At 39.6% G+C, this 21535-nt stretch overlaps 2 protein-coding genes across 9 annotated transcripts in view; both read left to right on the plus strand.

Annotated features, from left to right (window-relative positions):
- Positions 1-21535, plus strand: part of LOC127837163 (uncharacterized) — a 768625-nt gene that overhangs the window by 578657 nt on the left and 168433 nt on the right. The gene's annotated exons all lie outside the window — the stretch shown is intronic.
- Positions 15019-15879, plus strand: LOC127838290 (uncharacterized). Its single transcript, XM_052365933.1, has one exon. It carries the CDS (start codon positions 15019-15021, stop codon positions 15877-15879), a length of 861 nt encoding a protein of 286 aa, XP_052221893.1.

Consider the following 21535-nt stretch of genomic DNA (forward strand, 5'->3'; position numbering starts at 1 on the left):
GATCTATATTACAAGAATCTGTGTTATTTGTCTGTTGACAACCTTGTAATTATTTCCAGAACAACTTTCGTTTAGAACGCGATAAAAATTTCTTTTTGTCATTTGACCGAGCACATATTTTAAAACTCTGTACGGAGTGTTACATAGTGTTGATAGTCAATACATCATTACTTAAACGGAATCTGCGTAGTGCTGCGTACATCGTTTGTTAAGCCGCGTTACAATCCAAATCCCACCATTGCTGATTTGCTGTTCAAAGTGTCATTACTATTAAGATAGTGTGTTCTATAATAACCTTCATATCGGATGCAGCGTATTTCTACAAATTTAATATTTTATCGATCGCTTCGTCTATATCCGTACACGCGGTTGCTTCCAATATTTGCGATCGATGTAAGTTAAAATTGTTTTAAAATACTCTCAGGAAATGTTGCTTGTGCGCGTCTTTCATATTTATACTTTTCTATTTTTGATATGTGTTCGTTATTTAAGCAGTTTTGATTGCGATAGTTAGCATGAATGTTTTTTCTTTCTGCCCAAAAATATTTTAGACCTAATAGGCAACTGATCAGACTCATCCCGCATCTCCACACAAACATAAGTAATATGAGAACATAGCTCAGTGATAAAACATGGTAATCAACAACAATAGCGTCATTATTAGCAAGACATATACACTTTTCTAAAAAACCATCGTAGGTACGCCCTTTAAAATATGCATACTATGAGTGCAACAAAGATCAACAAGTGTTTTCCCAAAAGTGTTGTATCGTTCTGAATCTTTATTATTTCGTGGGCGATCGAAAGAATCCGTATTATAATCAACCTCTATGTTAAAAATCTTATCTACATTATCATCAGTTATAACAATGCTAGATGAATATGTAAACATTGCAATAACAGTTCCGGAACCTTAATTATATCAATTTCAGAAAATGTTTCTTTATCTGCCCTTGCTAAAGCTGGAAAAAGTATGAATTATTAGTCTCATTTGGTGCGTGCCTGTGATACCCATAACAACTTAAAGGGATTTATTCACGTAATGTAAAATGATTTTACTGGTGTTTGAGTTTTTTTTCTTCATTTTATTCTTCGGTCAAATGTTCATAATAAACCATTTCTTCAAACATAAATTATAGTAGATTTCTCTTAACCTTCTAAACTGCTTTAAGTTTGTGTTGTGCCTGTATTTTGCAGACGGCGCTAAGGTGATGGTATCTTACTTGACCACTGCTAAACTGCTTTAAGTTCATCTTGTACCTCCATTTTGCAGACGGCGACAAGGTGACGGTATCTTACCTGACCACTTCTAATGGCGACTTTGTCTACGCGGTGTCCACTTCGGATGACGAAAACGAACATATTTACTTTGATCCGCTGACGTGTGATACCCACGAGCCTGTCGGCTGCGCCGGGTCTTGCCTTTGTCCTTTTGCGATTGGCAAGGGTAAAGTTTAAAACCTTTGGCTCGATTAAATAAAAAGCCTAAGGCTTATTGAAAATCTGTCTAGTCCGTTTCCCGGGTAAAGGAATTGATGTCTCGGGGGTAGATCTAACGCTCCCATAGTTGGGATCGAAACCGTGACCGCCCGGTAGGTATGGGTAAACGATATTCACTTCACCACAACGGTCTCTGAAAAGGCATAGCTTTGTACACAAAAACTCTTTTTACATGCGTGTTTGGTACATTTAATGACTTAAAATAGCCTTAGTAAGAATATGAGAATTATCGGGAAAAAAAAAGATTTGTTTTAAACACTTTGTCCTGGCTTATAAGCGACAAGACGACATACTTAAGTTAAAGATAAGCTATGTAGTCTAAAAGTATAGATTAGAATTAACGATATTCTTTGAACAACGCGTTAGCGATACAGTTAACTTACATTTAATTCGGTGTTAAGAAAGGGGTATAGGGTCGTAGGATACATTTTACAGTCAATAGTGTACGAAAGTGAAGTTTGAAATGGCTCTCTCGTGTCCCCCCCCCACACCTCCCGCTCTAAAAATGTGGAGGTAAATGGGGTATATATCTAGACAGCGGCCTTCCAAATTAACTTTCGACTGTCCATTCTGTACTGAGCGAAACTCAAAAAGTATACGTACTATAGGGATGTGGCTTAGCAACCATTTTCATCAGCATGCGTTTCTTTGTGCTTGGATGTTTTCGACATAAGCTAAGTTATTGCACTTTATGTGATATAATAAATAATATACACTATAAAAAGAATTGAAGTAATGAAAATTTCCAACATATTTATAAGCGTGTTACTCTTAATTTTTCACTTAAAAACGCGACAACATGTGATCGTTGAACAAACATTCCAGAGAGTCCAGCTTAAACTGGTTTGTTTCGGTACTGAACCCGTCTCACGGCACCCAGGGCGAAGCCTTTTCGGTCGTTATATCGAGAGCTCTGCTGATCTTACGATATGATAGATAATAATTTCAATCTAATACGTTGCGAATTTTACATTAGGACAACGTACAGAGACCAATGGAACAACACTATTTACAGCATCAATTAATATGAATTAAAGAGGGCTATATAATTAATAAAAAATACCATAAAATAAATACATTGGCTTTTCCTAAGCGCCTTTATTTGAGTTCATAAATGTGCAAGGCCATAGTATGGTCGCTTGTGCCACACTTGACTGTAGCAGATTTTATGCAATGTATGGTTGCTTGTGCAAGACTTGATTGTAGCAGGTTTCATGCCATAGTATGGTCGCTTGTGCCACACTTGACTGTAGCAGATTGTATGCAATGTATGGTTGCTTGTGCAAGACTTGATTGTAGCAGGTTTCATGCCATAGTATGGTCGCTTCTGCCAACGACTTTACTGAAGCAGATTCCGCAGGATAAATCCGATGAATTTCGAAGTGATTTGAAAAAATAAACGATAATTAGATTTATAGATCGAGTACTCTTACTATCTGCAAGGTGTAAATGTCTATGAATAAATCATATAAGCACAATCAGTGTAAATATATGTAATTTTTATTGCGTTGGGTTATTGTTTTAGACGGGATTATTCTTACAACGCAAGACTTCATGCGGACATAAATCGCCGGTTATGACGTCACAATCAGCATTATGACAGCAAACACAGTCTGGACAAGCGCACTGCCACCTTGACAATTCTTATGGAGGGTAAATATTATGAATTGACTTATTTAAACGTGGACTATTGCATTTTATCCTGCCTCTGTTGCAAACATTGACTTAATAAAGCAGGGTCGGATAAACTACTTGTTATGCGGCAGTACCTCACGTGACCGCGATCTAACCGTAAGTATGTATTCCTACGCGGCGATTAACATGTTCTAATATTTCTCAGACAAAACATACTATCTAGTTTCTTTCAGGATTCTAGGGACAACACCTTTGACGTGGTGGTTTTAACAGTATTCTTAAAATATTTTTAAAGCATCGAACGAATCATAAACGTATTTCGGATTGTGTGTTTGTCATTCATAATTGTTAACTTCTATAGGAATAAAATAAAATAAAACGACAGGATAACGATTTTGTAACTCGGGTTTTGGGTCAGAGTGATAAGCATTCGATACAAACGGTATCAAAAAATAGTGTGGTTTTAAATACATTTCGATAATAGGGATGGAAAAACAGAAAATGGATCTCGAAAAAAGGATGCCGATGGAAGAACAGAAAATGGATTGTATATCGTTGTAAAGTTATTGTACCAATGGATTAAATTTGTCAAAAGGTAAATTAAATTTAGTTTTTGTTTTGCTGCTGCATTTTGTTTTCATTTTTTTACCAAGAAAAATAGCACATTCTCGAATCGTTTTTTATTTCTTCTCATATTTTCAATAGGAAAGTATTAAAAGGAACAGTTTAAAGTGGAATTATTTTTACGTAACACAATCGGTAGTTATTCGGTCGTCAGGAATGTAGGAGGCTCGACAAGAATAATTGTTTGGTTATGTAAATGAATCATTTGTCTTTGATAAAATGTGTCCACGACATGAAGCAGGATAAATCGAATACATGGTTGGTGCCGAGTTGAAGAAATTTATCCGGTTCGCGCCGAAAAAGTAAAATAGGGATCGCTTAAGCTCGCCCTATTTTCTTTTTCTAAGTCTCACCGGATAAACTTTCACCATCTCGGCACCAACCATGTATTCTCTTTATATACATATTGTATAATAATTTCAGCTGTCATCATCGTAGCACTTGACCGTCCGATATTACACCGTGCTAGAGGCGCGTGTGAACAATATATTTCGTAGATGCGGTCAGGGTATAATAAGTCAAAACGATTTGAGATCTTCGAAATCACGACCAAATAAAGAAACAATTAATTTCCCAATAATAATAATAACACTCTTTAATAATTTTCAGGATAGAAACTGCTCAATCTGAAAACAAGTCACTGAATGCAACCATGTTTAGTGTACTTGTAAACATGTGTTGCGCGCATATTAAACAAAAAAAACATATGGGTTTTGTATGAAAGTGTATGTAACAATATTACGTAGAATTAACACGGCTTTCTTTAATCGCCAGTGCATTGCCAAACAATGTGTCTATTTCTGTACAGTTTTTAATGGTATAGTCTTATTCGGACTAGACCTGTGCACTGTTATTTTCTTTATTAATAACTACGTATCTTTCAACAAATACTGTTTCAGACATTGACGACAAGCCTCATGTTAGCAACCTACCGATGACCTACCCCTTGGGCATGTCCGAAAACACCCAACTGGGAACAACCCTTTACACCGTGCTCTTAAATGACCTTGACCACGAGGAGACGCACACCATACACGCCAACTTTAGCGAAAAATAGGCCATCAGTTACTTCCATCTCAATGAAACTTGTTAGTAGCGTGTTCGATCCTTAAACTCGTTGGACTTCTTGTGGGCAATTAGCACAACTATTATCCAGCACAACACAAGGATAGAACCTAATATAGCCTAATAAATTTAAGTTCACATTTCACTTATTTACATATGTATCTAATTGTATACGAATCGAAAAAAAAATGTCTTAATGTCGTCATAAGTCTACTAAAAAACTCGGTTAAACACCCCCTTTTAGTATTTTTAATCTTATTGGAACGTTTGAGGAATCTATTCAATATGGCCAGATGTCAATTATGTAGCCGCGGAAGTGTCAGATGAACGGGGAAATTGGTCTTGCGTTTGGAAAAGACAAGAAAAGACAAGACAAATATTTTTTTAGACTTGCACAATGTACATTGTCTAAGCACTAGATATTTCACATTTAATTATGTCAAAGAAATAAACATAGTAATGATATAAACCTTACGGTTACGAGAATACTGGGTAAAATACTTATTATATATGGAGGATAACTATGTGAAGTTAAGTAATAACATTAGAAATAGTATTTATTAAAATCAGAGAAACTTTTACAAATTTGGCTATTGTAATAAGTTCAACTTTATTCGTTGTATTCAGAAATTGGTGGAATTTATAAACAGAATGCCTAATATAATATCATTTCATTAGGTATTTTTTCCAATATAAATGTATAAAGGACATTTACAAACAAAATGAAATTCACCATTCATCATTGGCATAGGAATCGGAAGGCCACTGGTTCAAACCTCTCCAACACCGATGTGACTTGGCTGCAAACTGTACCGAGTGATAACATAAGACTTATAACCTGATGATCGTTTGGTTTATGTTTAAAGCTAGCTTAAGATGAATATGTTTGTCAATATTAGACCAAAACCAGAAACATTTGACCCTAATATTGACGAGCCATAACATAAAAGCCCTGTTCTGGAAAAACTGGGCTTAATGCATGTGCGTAAAGGGTCGCATGGGCTTATCTGTGACGACATTTTTCACATATGCTGGATGTTCGTATAACACGAGAAGTCCTTTAAAAGACAATTAAAAAAAGCGGAAAGTGTCGTTCCTGACAGTTCGCACAGGCTAATTTTGGACGAAATTTTACGCACATGCATTAAGACCAGTTTTCCCAGAACACGGTTCATATCGTTTACAGCCGGCGTCCTCACTACTGCCTTCAACATTCTCGACTACGAAAAGGTGAAGGGAAACTCGTGGAGCTCGAGTTTCAATGTCGCCGTGCAGGTCAACGACGGAATGGACTGGTCGGACGCCGTGCTGTCTGTTGTGATCATGAACGTCAACGAGCCGCCGTCATTCCACAAGACCAAGTACAAGATGACGCCGGCGGAACAAGGCGATGTACGAATGCGCTTTGTTTGACTGACGGGTTTGGTTATTATTAAAACGCGAGCGCGACGTGGTCATTGTGAGCATTTGAAGTGGGCGATTGTCCTGCGTCCGCTGTTAATTGAACGGGACGTTGTTAAGGCGCGCTGGATTCGCTAATGACTTTGTAACTTTTACTGTGGCGATTTTGTTTAACATTATACTGTTCATATAATATATATGCCATAATGATCTACTTTTACAATAATTCTCATAGGTATGTTGTCGTTTTCTGTTAACAAGCATAGTATTTGCAAATTTACTTTTGGGCCAAAAAAAGGTATGTCAATTTTGTGTTAAGCGGTACGTGAATACTTAAATAATGTTTGCTCTAATGTGTCGAACAATTTGCGTTAATGTTTCTTTTAAAAGAATATGTTAAGGTCTGATATGTAGTTCTTTATTAGGGCCCTACATGTCGTAAGATGTTTATGCTGATGCCATTGTTGCTGTAACTGCTCTGTTAATGAACATGATTTTTACTTAAACTAACTACGAAGCACAATCGCTACATCAATTGAGACTCGTTCTGGGAAATTTGGACTTAATGCATCAGCATAAAGAGTCGTCCCATATTAGCCTCTGCAACTCGCGAAGCTTTTCAGAGACGACACTCTCCGCTTTTATGAAATTTTCGTTTAAAAGAGGTCTCTCCTAAACGAAAATCGAGTGTAGGCGGAACAGTATCCATGAACAGCCTAATCTGGGACAACGACTTGCGCTCTGCATACATATCCCTGAACAGCTTAATCTGGGACAACGACTTACGCTCTGCATACATATCCCTGAACAGCTTAATCTGGGACAACGACTTACGGTCATGCATACATATCTCTGAACAGCCTAATCTGGGAAAAAACTTACGCTCATGCATAAATATTTCTGAACAGCCTAATCTGGGAAAAAAACTTACGCTCATGCATAAATATCTCTGAACAGCCTAATCTGGGACAACGACTTACGCTCATGCATAAATATCCCTGAACAGTCTAATCTGGGACAACGACTTACGCTCTGCATACATATTCCTGAACAGCCTAATCTTGGACAACGACTTACGCTCTGCATACATATCCCTGAACAGCCTAATCTGGGACAACGACTTACGCTCTGCATACATATTTCTGAACAGCCTAAACTGGGACAACGACTTACGCTCTGCATACATATCCCTGAACAACCTAATATGGGGCAACGACTTACGGTCATGCATACATATCCCTGAACAACCTAATCTGGGACAACGACTTACGCTCATGAATAAATTTCCCTGAACAGCCTAATCTGGGACTACCACTTAAGCTCATGAATTAATTTCCCTGAACAGCCTAATCTGGGACTACCACTTACGGTCATGCATACATATCCCTGAACAGCCTTATCTGGGACAACGACTTACGGTCATGCATTAATATCCCTGAACAGCCTTATCTGGGACAACGACTTACTCTCATGCATACATCCCAGATTCCTAGAATGAGGCTCAATAACTCAGACACTTACCAAACATGCTACTGAAAAAAAGGAATAAATAGTTCAACGTGTGCTCGGAGTGTTTTATAACTTATTAAACATACATTCAAATCACTCCTATGACGTCTCGCAATGACTGGTGTGCTTGGGCATCTTTAGTCGTTTTCAAATAAATCGCTGTTGAACTCATGGGGCTTATTGTGCAATATTTGTACTATTTATCGCGGTGTTTATTTAAAAATTATGCATTACACTGCATAATAAGCTCATCCCATCTTTGCGAGCGTTTGGTTTTATATCACATACATTAACAAATCAGAAAGCAGAGAAAATTCCTATGTATGTATATATTTTTATATTAATTTGTAACTTTCAGAAAGGTAGTGGCGCCAGTGCTTGGGGTCGCTGGATGGATAAGACAAAGGACATTGAAGATCAAGATTTACTTGTATCGGCTCTAAGCGAGGCACACACATTCACGTGGGATTGCGGGGAATCCACGCGGTTTTTCCTCATGGACCGCACCACCGGTGACGTCACATTCTCCGCCAACTTCGACTACGACACGTAACTTGACGACGCCCTTTACTTGTACGGTGAAGGTCAAAGACAAGGATGGAATGACCGCAAACACTCTGTTGGAAGTGCTCATCGATGTGAGATTTTATGGGATAAAATCATGTGCGTAAAGTGTCGTCCCAGATTAGCGTGTGCAGTCAGCACATGCTTATCAGGGACGACACTTTCTGCTTTTATGGAAGTTCTCGATTAAAGGAAGTATGTTCTTAGCGAAAATACAATAGGCGGAAAGTGTCGTCCCAGATTAGCGTGTGCTGACTGTACAGGATAATCTGGGTCGACACTAAACGCACATGCATTAAACCCAGTTTTTGTCAGAACGAAGCTCATGTCTTGTTTAAATATAGGAGAACCATTACTGTACAGAACCAACGTAGAATTTTAGTGAATGGTTAATTACCTAAAACATTGGACTCAACAAAGTGTTTCTGGGCCTCGTATATGAACAAAACTGTGAAAATACGGCGATTCTATGAGTATTATTATGCTGTTGAACATTTTAAATGTCCCACCACCATAAATTCAACGACAACAGAAAAAAGAAAAACATTCATGCCATTTTTAAAAAAAATCAACGATCAATTCTATATTTACGCGGGTTTATAGAAAGAATGAATAGATAAATGTTGTATCTCCAGACACTTTTTGCAAATTTAAATTCATCATTATATTTTCTCTGAACATCACGTTCAGCACGAGGCACCCGTGATCAAAACAACAGTCACTTTTCATTTATCCCATTGAAACATTTTCGTGAACAAAATCGGATATGTATATGTCGAAAGGAAGGATTTCAATCGTGTCGTTTATGCAAATAGAGTTGACTTATTCAAAGGAAAAAATTATATTCCTTAAAATGATGCAAAATTAAACAAATTCATATACTGAATAATTATTCTGGGACATTAATGTTCATACACAAATCGGAAAATGACTGTAACAAAATAATATTTTTTCCTAAATCAGAAAACGCGTGTTTAATTAACAACAACATTGCATTTCAAAGAATATAAAGGATTTAGACTTTATATACAGATTTAAGGTGAAACAAACACAACTACAACTAATTAGTAAAACAAATATTTTATTTCCGCAGGATGCTAATGACAACGCGCCGGTGTTCGCACAGTCGACCGACTACTACATTTTCCAGGTGCCGGATCTGGCGGCAGGCCGGTTTGTCGGTCAGGTGACTGCTGCTGACAGCGACAGGTCGACCCAATACAGCAACATATGCTTCAGCCTTCTTGTAAACCCGTTCTCAAAAGGCTTCCTGGTTATTAACGATTTTGGTACGCTGTTTTTCGTCGTAGCTGTTTTACCTTAGCTTTTCACCTTAAATGACCTTCAAATAACGCCAGCAGACCGGAATGAAAACACTCCATTCATTCGATTGGCGGATTTGAGCCTAATCCTCCGTCTTTGTATTGTAGGACGTAACACTGTTCAGTGTAGGGAAATGACGACTACTGTCTGCATGTCAAACTTAACATACACATTTTTGCCCAGTTACAATTACGCCCTACCGGTAAATTACAACCCTAAAACTTTCAAAGTCAGTGCTGGGTTAGTAAATCGTCAGGGGAAGACGGAATGTACAATCAATAAAAGCCTTATGCTATCAAACAACACACATTTTAGAGGAAGAAATGAATGAAAACCCGTCGGTAAATGCCATTTGTCTGGTGACAAAACCGAAATGGCATAGTGTCCATAAATGAAGGGAAATCGTTTTATCATCCAGTCACACATGTGTGACATAAAACGACATTTGCCAATTTGCTATAAACATCACAGTGTAAGTATCGAAGTATCGTGATTTGATTTTCCATTTACAAGACACAATAAGATGTATAAAGACCCGCGTCATGCGCAAATGGTCTCATACAATATGTTATCAGTGTAGCTCCAGCCTGCGCAACCCCGCAGTCTTATCAGGGTATACATACTGGGGAGGATACTCAGGAGATCAAGATATACCACGAACCCTTGCGTGTTTTATAAAGAATAAAGCGTGCACAGGCTTGGCTTGAATGACAAACGAATGACAATCGGCAAAATAATACCGATATACTAAATACTAATTGCACTGTTGTATTGACGCAAAAGCTGTTAACGTATGTACACCTTCGTGTCAAGCTTCGATAGTCTGTATTCCATTCTATATTCGTACCAAGCTTCAATAGTCTGTATTCCATTCTACATTTGTGTCAAGCTTCAAAAGTCTATATTCTATTCTACATTCGTGCCAAGCGTGAATAGTCTGTATACCATTCTACATTTGCGACCAGCACCAATAGCCTGTATTCCATTCTACATTCGCGACAAGCGGCAATAGCCTGTATTCCATTCTACATTCTTCACAAGCGTCAATAATATATATTCCATTCTTCCTACGTGCCAAGCGTAAATAGTATGTGTTGCACTATACATTCGTGCCAAGCGTCAATAGTCTGTATTCCGTTCTCGTGCCTAGTGTCGATAGTCTGTATTACATTCTAGCCGCATATTTTCAACCATTGACATTTTCAAATGCTTTTTATAGATGGCTTCCATCCACATTCGCACATTTCGTTCATCATAACCAATGCCATGAACTTTTAATGCATTACATTGTTTTCTTTTTACCAGGATTTTATTTATTTATTCCTCTTTTTAGAAACGAATAACTTTCTACTGAGATATATAGAAAAGAAGAAAAAATTTGTAAGAAAACTGTTGAAGTGACAATATGTTATGCATTATAACAATCTAAATAACGAAGCTTAAAACTATATACACTGGACTGCTTAAAGTGAGTTAAACGTACAATCGTCTGCATTATTATAAGTTTGTCTTAATTAAGGCAAACAAATACCACAATTAAGTCATCATTACCCTGGGAATTAAAACTTTTACTTTTTAATTATTTTTTCTGCACACAGGAAATATTTACGTTAACGAGACGTGGAAGAAACCTCTGTTCGCGTATAGAGTCTGTCTCGTACGATCTCGTGGTGCTCGCCGAGAACGTGGCAGACCATAGTGGAACGCGCCACACGTCGACGGCATCCGTGACGGTGTTCATTTCCGGGGTAAGAGATTACAATATTTACCGCCCATACCCACACGCTATTGTCAGAATTATGTTCATACGATACTCTTATACCCCAACTTCGGCAAAACTTTCAAAGGAATGTGGTACGTAGGTTCAAGGGCCACCGTTATATATGTTTAAACTACACGTAATGTAAAACACGATAAAACATAAAAACAACAACTACAGGTTTATAATATTACCGATTAAGATAAAAACACAAGAAAGAAGACTCGTTTAATTTAAAGCCGAATTCCCGAAGAATTTTCCATTTTATCCCACAAAAATAACTCGCCTACATTTACACCCAAAACATAAGTAATTATAGGTAAACAACAGTAAAACACAACTCTTACACACGGACACCATTGTGTATTTTGTCGTTATCATATTCCATAGTCATCGATTCAACTAACAACAATCAACTATGAACAAATATAAACACATTTAAAACACAAAAACTCATAAATTTTCTGCCGTTAACTTAAAAGCGGCCCCTGTAAGAACGAGAAACATAGATTTGAACCCGAAGTCCCGTTGCAGACGTCAACGACCACCACGACGACCACCGATCGGCCCACAGAGTTTCTCGAAAATACCCGAAGCGTTTCGTGGGTTTCCGTGCTGTCTGCTCTCGGCAGGACGCTGTTACTGGTGGTCGTTGCACTCACTATGGCGTATATGGTGCAGGTCAAGCGATACCGCTGGTGTATACCCTGGTGCCGGAAGAAGCTACCTGGGCTCGGAAAAATGACAAGAAAGTAAGAAAAGGGCCCGCATTAAAAAGCGTGGTCATGCAAATTCGTTTATATTAAGGTGAACACTTTTCATGAATGAAGTTATTGCAATAGTTTTTGATTGGTCTTAACTTCCCATCTACTTCTTATTCGAGTTGAGCACTTGTCCGTTAATTGTAAACGTATTTGCATTAGCACTGGTAAACCAGCGAACTCAGGAAATGTGTGAGTATGTTAATTAACGGCCAGGATATAATTGAAATACTGTTGAAAACATCGAACAATTTAAACAAACATATAAGCACGCACACAAAACAGCAAACACATCTTCCCTTGCATAGTGAGAAGCGCCATTACTACCGCGCAATCTTGCGCGCCGAGGCCGGCATTGAGGAAGGCGACGAAGAAGTGGCTCGCATCACTCTCGGGGAGCCGGAACCAACCCAGGTGCAGTCCCCGGCGCTCCCATGATGTGGGACAAGCGGCAACCCCAAGCGGGTCCCTACGTCCGGAAGTCAGACCCCATGCTCGACTTCAAGGAGCCCAAGCCGCCGATGAGTACGTGAAGAAACTTTGTGTAAATGGACATCAATCTGGAAAACGGTATTTAATGCACGTGCTTAAAATGTAGCTCCTGATTAGCATGTACAGTCCTCACAGGCTAATCAGTGACGTCATATTCCGCTTTTATGGTAATTTTCGCCTAAAGAAAATATCTTCTTAGCAAAAATCCAGTTCCGGCGGAGAATGTCGTCCCGGAGTAGCCTGCCCTGACTGCACAGGCTTATCTTTGACAACACTTAACGTACATTCATTAAACTCCGTTGTCGCAGAGCATGGCTCTTATGTGTTTAGCTAAGTCAAATTATTTCGTGATCAGAGCTATAGCTTGTCTTTATACTTAAGTTTGGATAAAAAACCTCGTTTTTATTACATAAACCTTAGCTTGATGCCGGATTTTGTGAATGCATAGTTCAACTTATGTGTATTTTTGTTTCCTTTACTAGTCTCCTACCTCCTAGTCTCCTATTGTTACACCGGAGAGGACTTTTGTTTTACACTCTTTCCGTCTGTCTGTCTGTTATATCCAAAAATGATTAAAAAAGTACTGGAAATACTCTGATTAAAATTGGTGTAATCATTAATGTAAACGAGGTTACGTGGATAATGCATTTCGTTTTATTTTTCACTCACTTATAAAAAACACTTTTACATTGCTAAACTCGAAATATTTTATGAGAAAATTGTGTGGGTAGAATGTGTCCACATGTGTCGATTCTCAACTAACAAGTGTGATTTTGCGCATAACAAACGAAATTCTTGGTATTAAGAGGCATACACAGGCATGTTCCGATAGAGTAATTGACAATAAATACTAACAGTACATTATCGCTTTACATAGGCTTTAGATTGGTTAATCACAATTAAATGATTATATTAGGAATTTAATGACTAGAGATCAGACGAACGCAGTGATTTCACACCTCTATAAACATAATTGCAAAATTATTATGCTTTGGGACCTTCAAATTAGCGCAGTGATTGGTTCCCTTATTCGACCCTGGCTTAATCCCCGTTAACTTACTCGACCCTGGCTCAATCCCCGTTCACTTACTCGACCCTGGCTCAATCTCCGTTCACTTACTCGACCCTGGCTCAATCCCCGTTCAATTACTCGACCCTGGCTCAATCTCCGTTCCCTTACTCGACCCTGGCTCAATCCCCGTTTCTTTACTCGACCCTGGCTCAATCCACGTTCACTAACTCGATCCTGGCTCAATCACCGCTCACTTACTCGACCCTGGCACAATCCCCGTTCACTTACGTTACCCTGGCTCAATCCCCGTTCCGCAGTGGTTGGTTCCCTTACTCGCTCAATCCCCATTCCCTTACTCGACCCTGGCACAATCCCCGTTCATTTAGTCGACCCTGGCTCAATCCCCGTTCACTTACTCGACCCTGGCTCAATCCCCGTTCTCTTACTCGACCCTGGCTCAACCCCCGTTCCCTTACTCGACCCTGGTTAAATCCCGTTCACTTTCTCGACCCTGGCTTAATCCCCGTTCTCTTACTCGACTCGGCTCAATCTCCGATCACTTACTCGACCCTGGCTCAATCCACGTTCACTTACTCGACCCTGGCTCAATCCACGTTCCGCAGTGGTTGGTTTCCTTACTCGAACCTGGTTCAATCAACATTAACTTACTCGCTCTGGCTCAATCCACGTTCACTTACTCGACTCTGGCTCAATCCACGTTCATTTACTCGACCTTGGCTCAATCCACGTTTACTTACTCGACCCTGGCTCAATGCCCGTTCACTTACTCGACCCTGGCTCAATCACCGTTCACTTACTCGTCCCTTGCTCAATCCACGTTCACTTACTCGACCCTGGCTCAATCCCTTTTCACTTACTCAACCCTGGCTCAATCCCCGTTCACTTACTCGACCTTGGCTCAATCCACGTTTACTTGCTCGACCCTGGCTCAATGCCCGTTCACTTACTCGACCCTGGCTCAATCACCGTTCACTTACTCGACCCTTGCTCAATCCACGTTCACCTACTCGACCCTGGCTCAATCCCCGTTCACAGACTCGACCCTAACTCGATCCCCGTCCATTTACTCGACCCTGGCTCAATCCCTGTTCACTTACTCGACCTTGGCTCAATTCCCGTTCGCTTACACCTGCCCTAGCTCAATCCCCGTTCATTTAGTCGACCCTGGCACAATCCCCATTCAATTACACGACCCTGGCTCAATCCCTGTTTACTAACTCGACACTGACTCCATCCCTGTTCACTTACTCGACCCTGGCTCAATCCCCGTTCACTTTCTCGACCCTGGCTCAATCCCCGTTCACTTACTCGAACCTTGGTTAATCCCCTTTCATTTACTTGACCCTGGCTCAATGCCCCCGTTCACTTACTCGACCCTGGCTCAATCCCCGTTCAATTACTCGACCCTGGCTCAATCTACGTTCACTTACTTGAGCCTGGCTCGATCCACGTTCATTTACTCGACTCTGGCTCAATCCCCACTCACATACTCGACCCTGGCTCAATCCACGTTCACTTACTCGACCATGACTCAATCCCCGTTCACTTACTCGACCCTGGCTCAATCCCCGTTAACTTACTCGTCACTGGCTCAATCCCCGTTCACTCTCCCGACCCTGGCTCAATCCACGTTCACTTACTCGACCATGGCTCAATCCCCGTTCACTTACTCGACCATGGCTCAATCCCCGTTCACTTACTCGACCCTGGCTCAATACCCGTTTACTTTCTCGACCCTGGCTCAATCCCCGTTCACTTACTCGACCCTGGCTCAATCCACGTTCACTGACTCGACCCTGGCTCAATCAACGTTTCCTTACTCGACCCTGGCTCAATTCCTGTTCACTTACTCGACCCTGGCTCAATCTCCGTTAACTTACTCGACCCTGGCTCAATCCCCGTTCTCTTACTCGACCCTGGCTCAATCCCCGTTCACTGACTCGACCCTGACTCAATCCCTGTTCACTTACTTGACCTTGGCTCAATCCCAGTTCACTTACTCTACCCTGGCTCAATCCCCGTTCCCTTCCTCGAACCTGGCACAATCCCCGTTCACTAACTTGACCCTGGCTCAATCCCTTTTCACTTACTCGACCCTGGCTCAATCCCCGCTCACTTACTGGACCCTGGCTCAATCCCCGTTCACTTACTCGACCCTGGCTAAATCCCCTTCACTTACTCGACGCTGGCTCAATCCCCGTTCACGAACTTGACCCTGGCTCAATCCCCGTTCACTTACCCGACACTGGCTCAATTCCCGTTCACTTACTCGACCCTGGCTCAATTCCCGTTCACTTACTCAACCCTGGCTCAATCCCTTTTCACTTACTCAAACCTGGCTCAATCCACGTTCACTTACTCGACCATGGCTCAATCCGTGCTCCCTTACTCGACCTTGGCTCAATCCCCGTTCACTTACTCGACCCTGGCTCAATCCCCGTTCACTTACTCGACCCTGGCTCAATCTACGTTCATTTACTCCACCTTGACTCAATCCCCGTTCCCTTACTCGACCCTGGCTCAATCCCCGTTTATGTACTCGACCCTGGCTCAATCCCCGTGCAGTGGTTGGTTCACTTACTCGACCCTGGCTCAATCCCCGTTCCCGAAAGCATGTGCGAAGTCAAGCCAGTTAATTTGGTAGGAGTGCTGGGACACACTTCGGGTCCTTACATAAAGCGGCCTCAGACACGGAAGGACCTTTTTAATTTCTAAATACACACATATTATGCTTTGTTCGTTTATATTTCAGAACCCAATCCATCGAAGATCATGACGGGTCGCACTGGGCCCAAGATCTGGTAGTCATTTACTGCGTTTATTGATGTTTCTTAATGCCTTCTGAGAAATTTTTCTTCGCGGAATGCCAGCTTTTGACATTTACTCCAGAAAATATGAAGACATCGACATAGCATATCAGAAAACATTTATTTGCAATTGTGATTCATTGTTGGGCTTCCTATGTCTTAATAAATTGTATTTTAAATGGAATCATGCGTTTTTATGGACACCTTTCAAATAGGATTTGAATAGACCTCTACAGAAGTCAAGCAGTTCAATTCAAATCAATAGTGCGATACTTGGTCAACTTTTTCAGCATTTAATGGGCCTTTTCACATTTTGGTAAACTGACAAAATTAAAAAAACGTTGTATCGGATTCGCAAATTTTCGTTTTAGTTATGATATTTCAGAGGAAATAGTAATACTGAACATTTACCATGCTCTAAAATATCCATTATATGCATCTTTTGACGATTTGAAAACCTGAAAATTATAAAGCGTTGCAACGCGAAACGATCGAATAATTTAGAATGTCTGTTGTTGTCGTTATATTTTGGGAAACTTCGAGGATTGCTTAAATAAGCAAAAATACATCCGCTGACAGCGTAAGCACGGATGGTTGAGTGATCTAGGCGTTATACTTCTTACTCCAGGACTCCAGGACTCCAGGGGTTAGTGGTTCGAGCCCAGTTGAGGGCTATTTTGTTTTTCTTTTTTAAATTGTCTTCTTTTGTTTTACTTAAGATTTTGAGGTCCGATGTTTAAATTTATCAATATAAAGCATTTAATGACAAGCTTCAATAATTGCCAAAATCTGTGAAAAGGCCCCTTTAAACCAATTAACTGATCGTTTACTAAGTATTTCTGAAAACAATTCCGTTCTTGTATTTTCCGTCGATATACGCCTTTGAAATGATGCACAGCCAATTAATATCATTACATGGATATGATATGTATAGCTAGCTTTATTACTTGTCATTTATGATTTGTATAAACAGTTGAACACACTTTTAGATGTTTTCTTTTCTGGTTTAACTGAAGTATTTAATTGATATGTCGTTTCGCTGTGATTTGAAATGTGTATTTTAGTGTTTAAAGTCATTCAAGCACATTCAACAAAACAAGACCCGCCAACATTAGTGTTAACGCATTAATGTTGCTGTTGTCATTGTTGTCATTGTGGCCCACGTTAGAAAAAGCTATGACGGCATTTCCGGTTTGTATCATGATGCCCGGCCAGCTTGGATTGTTTGGATCCAGTGTTAGAATACAATCTGTAATGGAACACATTTGCGTAAGTTTACGATATAAAGCCATTAAAACGTAGAGGAAATATTATTTAACAAAATCCTATTAATGACGTCCATGACACTTTCACCAAAAAGTGAAAACTAGTTAAATCTTCCCTATTCAGAGTAAGTCAGAACTGACTGTGAAGTTTGCAATTGCATCGAACGTTTGGTATGCAATTTTTCTCTATTCCACTTGTGTCCTATTTTGATTAAACACATTCTTTTCACTAAAACTGTAAGGAATGAGCCCATATTTATATTTATAATATTATATATTATATAACATTATATACAATATTCTTTGAGAAATAAAGACAGAGAAATTACGAGTATTAAAACGTTTGTCAACAACTCTCATATGTTTCCACGTGAACGTGGAATACAATGACGTAACTTCCGTGCGCGTTGCTGACCTCACATCGATATTGACCTTGGTTGGAGTGATCCACGTCCGAAATAAAGATCATGTGATTATAGAGGCCGATATCTGCAATATAAACCGCCCCATTTAACTAGTGATGGATTAGTCGTGAAATCCCTTCTATTACCATTCTTTCCTTACCTCTGATTTATTTAGGGCGAATGTCAGTTAATAGTATGTAAGTACACGTAGTACAAGTTAACCGGAATAGTGTGTGTTAACATATCGCCCTAATATGGCTGAAAATACTATGGAGAAATATCAGATTGAACAAACAAATACATTCTTTGTAATAAGGGAAATAACTCAGGGACAATATCACATACGAACAACTGATGAATTTTCTTACAAGTCTGTGGCGAGTTCTCGTCCTTCCGGTAAAACCACTTGACGCTGGGAGAGGGCTGACCAGTCACGTTGCACCACATGACGACACGTGGTGTCCGCTCGCACACCTGCATGTGGATGTCACGAGAGTGGTAACCAACGATCTTCGGGGCGTCTAAAAGGGTCGAATACATATGTTTGTGCACAGTACAGTTGCTCAACATTTGACTATTTGGTTATAAAACCTGTTTTCAAACATGCGTATCTTGTTACTTACTGAGTGATTAATTAATCGCTCTTTCATTTTAGTTTTTTAACATTGAAGACCGTGGCAATTACAACAGTTTACTTACACTCTATGACCACTCGGGCGGATATGACGGTGGATGCATTCGCCACGCATGCGTACGAGCCAGCATCCTTTCTCTGTGCGGGTTTTATCACTAGGAAACTGGGTACAGAAACAAAAGATGGACTCGAATAAATTAACCAACAATATCCCACCTTAGACCGTGGCAGTCAAGTGTTTGTTTACGACACTGGTTGTTAAGTCCTAGGTATTTCAGTATGTTCAAAATACTGATGTAAATAATTATATCGATTTTCCGATTATAAATTCAAGTTATAAATATCATCAATATTTATTGATTAGGGACATAACAAGCAAATCGTGATTATATGTATTCAAATGAGTTTTCGAATGTATTAAGTGTTAATATATTCAAATGCAGAAACTTCGAAAATTGAAACAAGTGGGCGATATTTGCTTAATTAACTTGGAGCGCATATGTGTACATTACTTTCAACATAATTAAAACACGTCGGTTACCAGTCACTTGCGTATGGCCGCTGGATGGTGAAGCGCGCCCTGTCGGCATCGACCATCTCCATGGTAACGTTGTCATCCTCCGACACCACCAAGCAGTTGTAGAGCCACCTAACCTGAATCACGTCCATAGTGAAATCGTCAGTGTGCAGTCAATACCATTGGTTTCAAAACTAGACTCTCTAAATAGGGAGATACTTAGTACACACTCGTATCAATTCGAAGTAAAGGAGGAACCATGTAATAATAAATTAGGAGGTTTCAGGTCGTAAAGAAGGAGTCACCAATACTAAGGTACATAGGGAGGTCCTAGTTCCTAAATAACGAGGAATCAACTCCTCAATAAGGAAACAACAACTCCTAAATACGATGATTTATTCTTTACTTAATGAAAAGGTACACATTCCTTAATATTGAGGTACTTAGTCCTGCGTACGACACACTAAATTCGTATTATCAAATACGTGCTTTTTTCTATTTAAACTAATAAATACTTGTCCCGTTTCCGTTCGACTTTAAAATGGTATCGGGACCGTTAAAATATCAACGTCAAATTCGATGGCGTCATGTATGACGTCATTCAGAATAAACCGGAAAACATTATATTGCTTTTTTTGACTTCTTACTACGTTGAAACCTATATTTAAGATCGAACATTTATCGAGAAAAACGAACTAATACATTGTTTCATCTAGGGCGACACGATATTTTGCGCGACATACGACATTTTGCGCAATACACGAAGCGACTCGCGAGAATGTACTACGAAATATCACCCTTGTGTAGGTAGCCAAAACGGCAATATATCGTGGTAAATATCGCGTTTCTCTTCGTGACACACGAAGCGATACACGATATTTTTGTATTCAAATATCGCCTATATAATCCGAATCTCGTCACGACACACGAAGCGATACTCTATATTTTGCGCAATACACGGAGCGACACGCGATATTTGTACTGTTCAAATATCACTGTAATAATATCGCCTGTCGACTCTCGCGTTTTTTAAACGGTGTTACAGTAATTTTTAGCCATTAAAAACGCGAGAGTCGACAGGCGATATTATTACAGTGATATTTGAACAGTACAAATATTCCGTGTTGCTTCGTGTATCGCGCAAAATATCGAGTATCGCTTCGTGTGTCGTGTGTCGCGGTCTTATTCGGATTATATGGGCGATATTTGAATAATAAAACATCGTGTATCGCTTTTTGTGAGGGGCAAAATATCGTGTGTCGCTTCGTGTTTCGTGTGTCGTCCTTTGAACGCGAGACACGATATTTTGCGCGATACACGAAGCGACACACGATATTTTGCGCGATATACGAAGCGACACACGATATTTTGCGCGATACTCGAAGCGACACGTGAAATATACCACGATATATCGCCTTTTGGGCTACATGTACAAGGGCGATATTTCGTGGTACATTCTCGCGCGTCGCTTCGTGTAACGCGCAAAATATCGTGTGTCGCGCAAAATATCGTGTATCGCTTCGTGTGTCGCCCTTGATGAAAGAAGGGCGAGATTATAGATGGCACTATCCGGATTCCGTTATTGTGTGTTTCTTGAGGACGATTACGAAATTTATGACGTCTACGTGATGCCGGTGTTCCGTCACTAACGCGCTGACTATTAACGCAAGCAGACGATATCGATCAGCATTTCCGCTTAGAGTACCAAACAACCGGAAGCTTTTCGAACGATTGTTCGGTATGCGCTAAGTTTCAGAACGAGATTCCGGTATCACGTAAACCACTCAGCCATCCATGCCAAAAAGAGATTGTAATTAATACGTTATATAAGCAATGCTCGCAATTGTAACGTAATGTACATTATAATTGTACATATAATATATATATAATAACAGAATTTATCTCATTGTACATTATTGTGTTGTTATTGTCGTGTTATTGTTGTATAAACAAACTAATTTAGGAAATAGAATCTTCGGGTAGGGTGTAATGAAATTTGAAAATTGATTATGTAGATGTGTAATGTAATGGGTTATAATGAGTATATTACTTTTATGGGTTTATTTTATGAAAAGTCAATAGAAATATTTCAGTAAGATGTAACTAACAGAAAACATAAGAATCGGGACTCGCAAAATACATATAAACAATTACTAAATACATTAGGCGTTTATTTCATGAAAAGATAATAGATATATTTCAGTAATATCGTAAAAAACACATAAACAATTAGTAGATACTT

Source organism: Dreissena polymorpha, chromosome 7 (genome assembly GCF_020536995.1).
Source record: "Dreissena polymorpha isolate Duluth1 chromosome 7, UMN_Dpol_1.0, whole genome shotgun sequence".
Lineage (NCBI taxonomy): Eukaryota > Metazoa > Mollusca > Bivalvia > Myida > Dreissenidae > Dreissena > Dreissena polymorpha.

What these genes read in the sequence shown, in the direction of transcription:
- LOC127838290 (XM_052365933.1), top strand. Translation starts at nt 15,019, where the DNA reads ATGCCCCCGTTCACTTACTCGACCCTGGCTCAATCCCCGTTCAATTAC.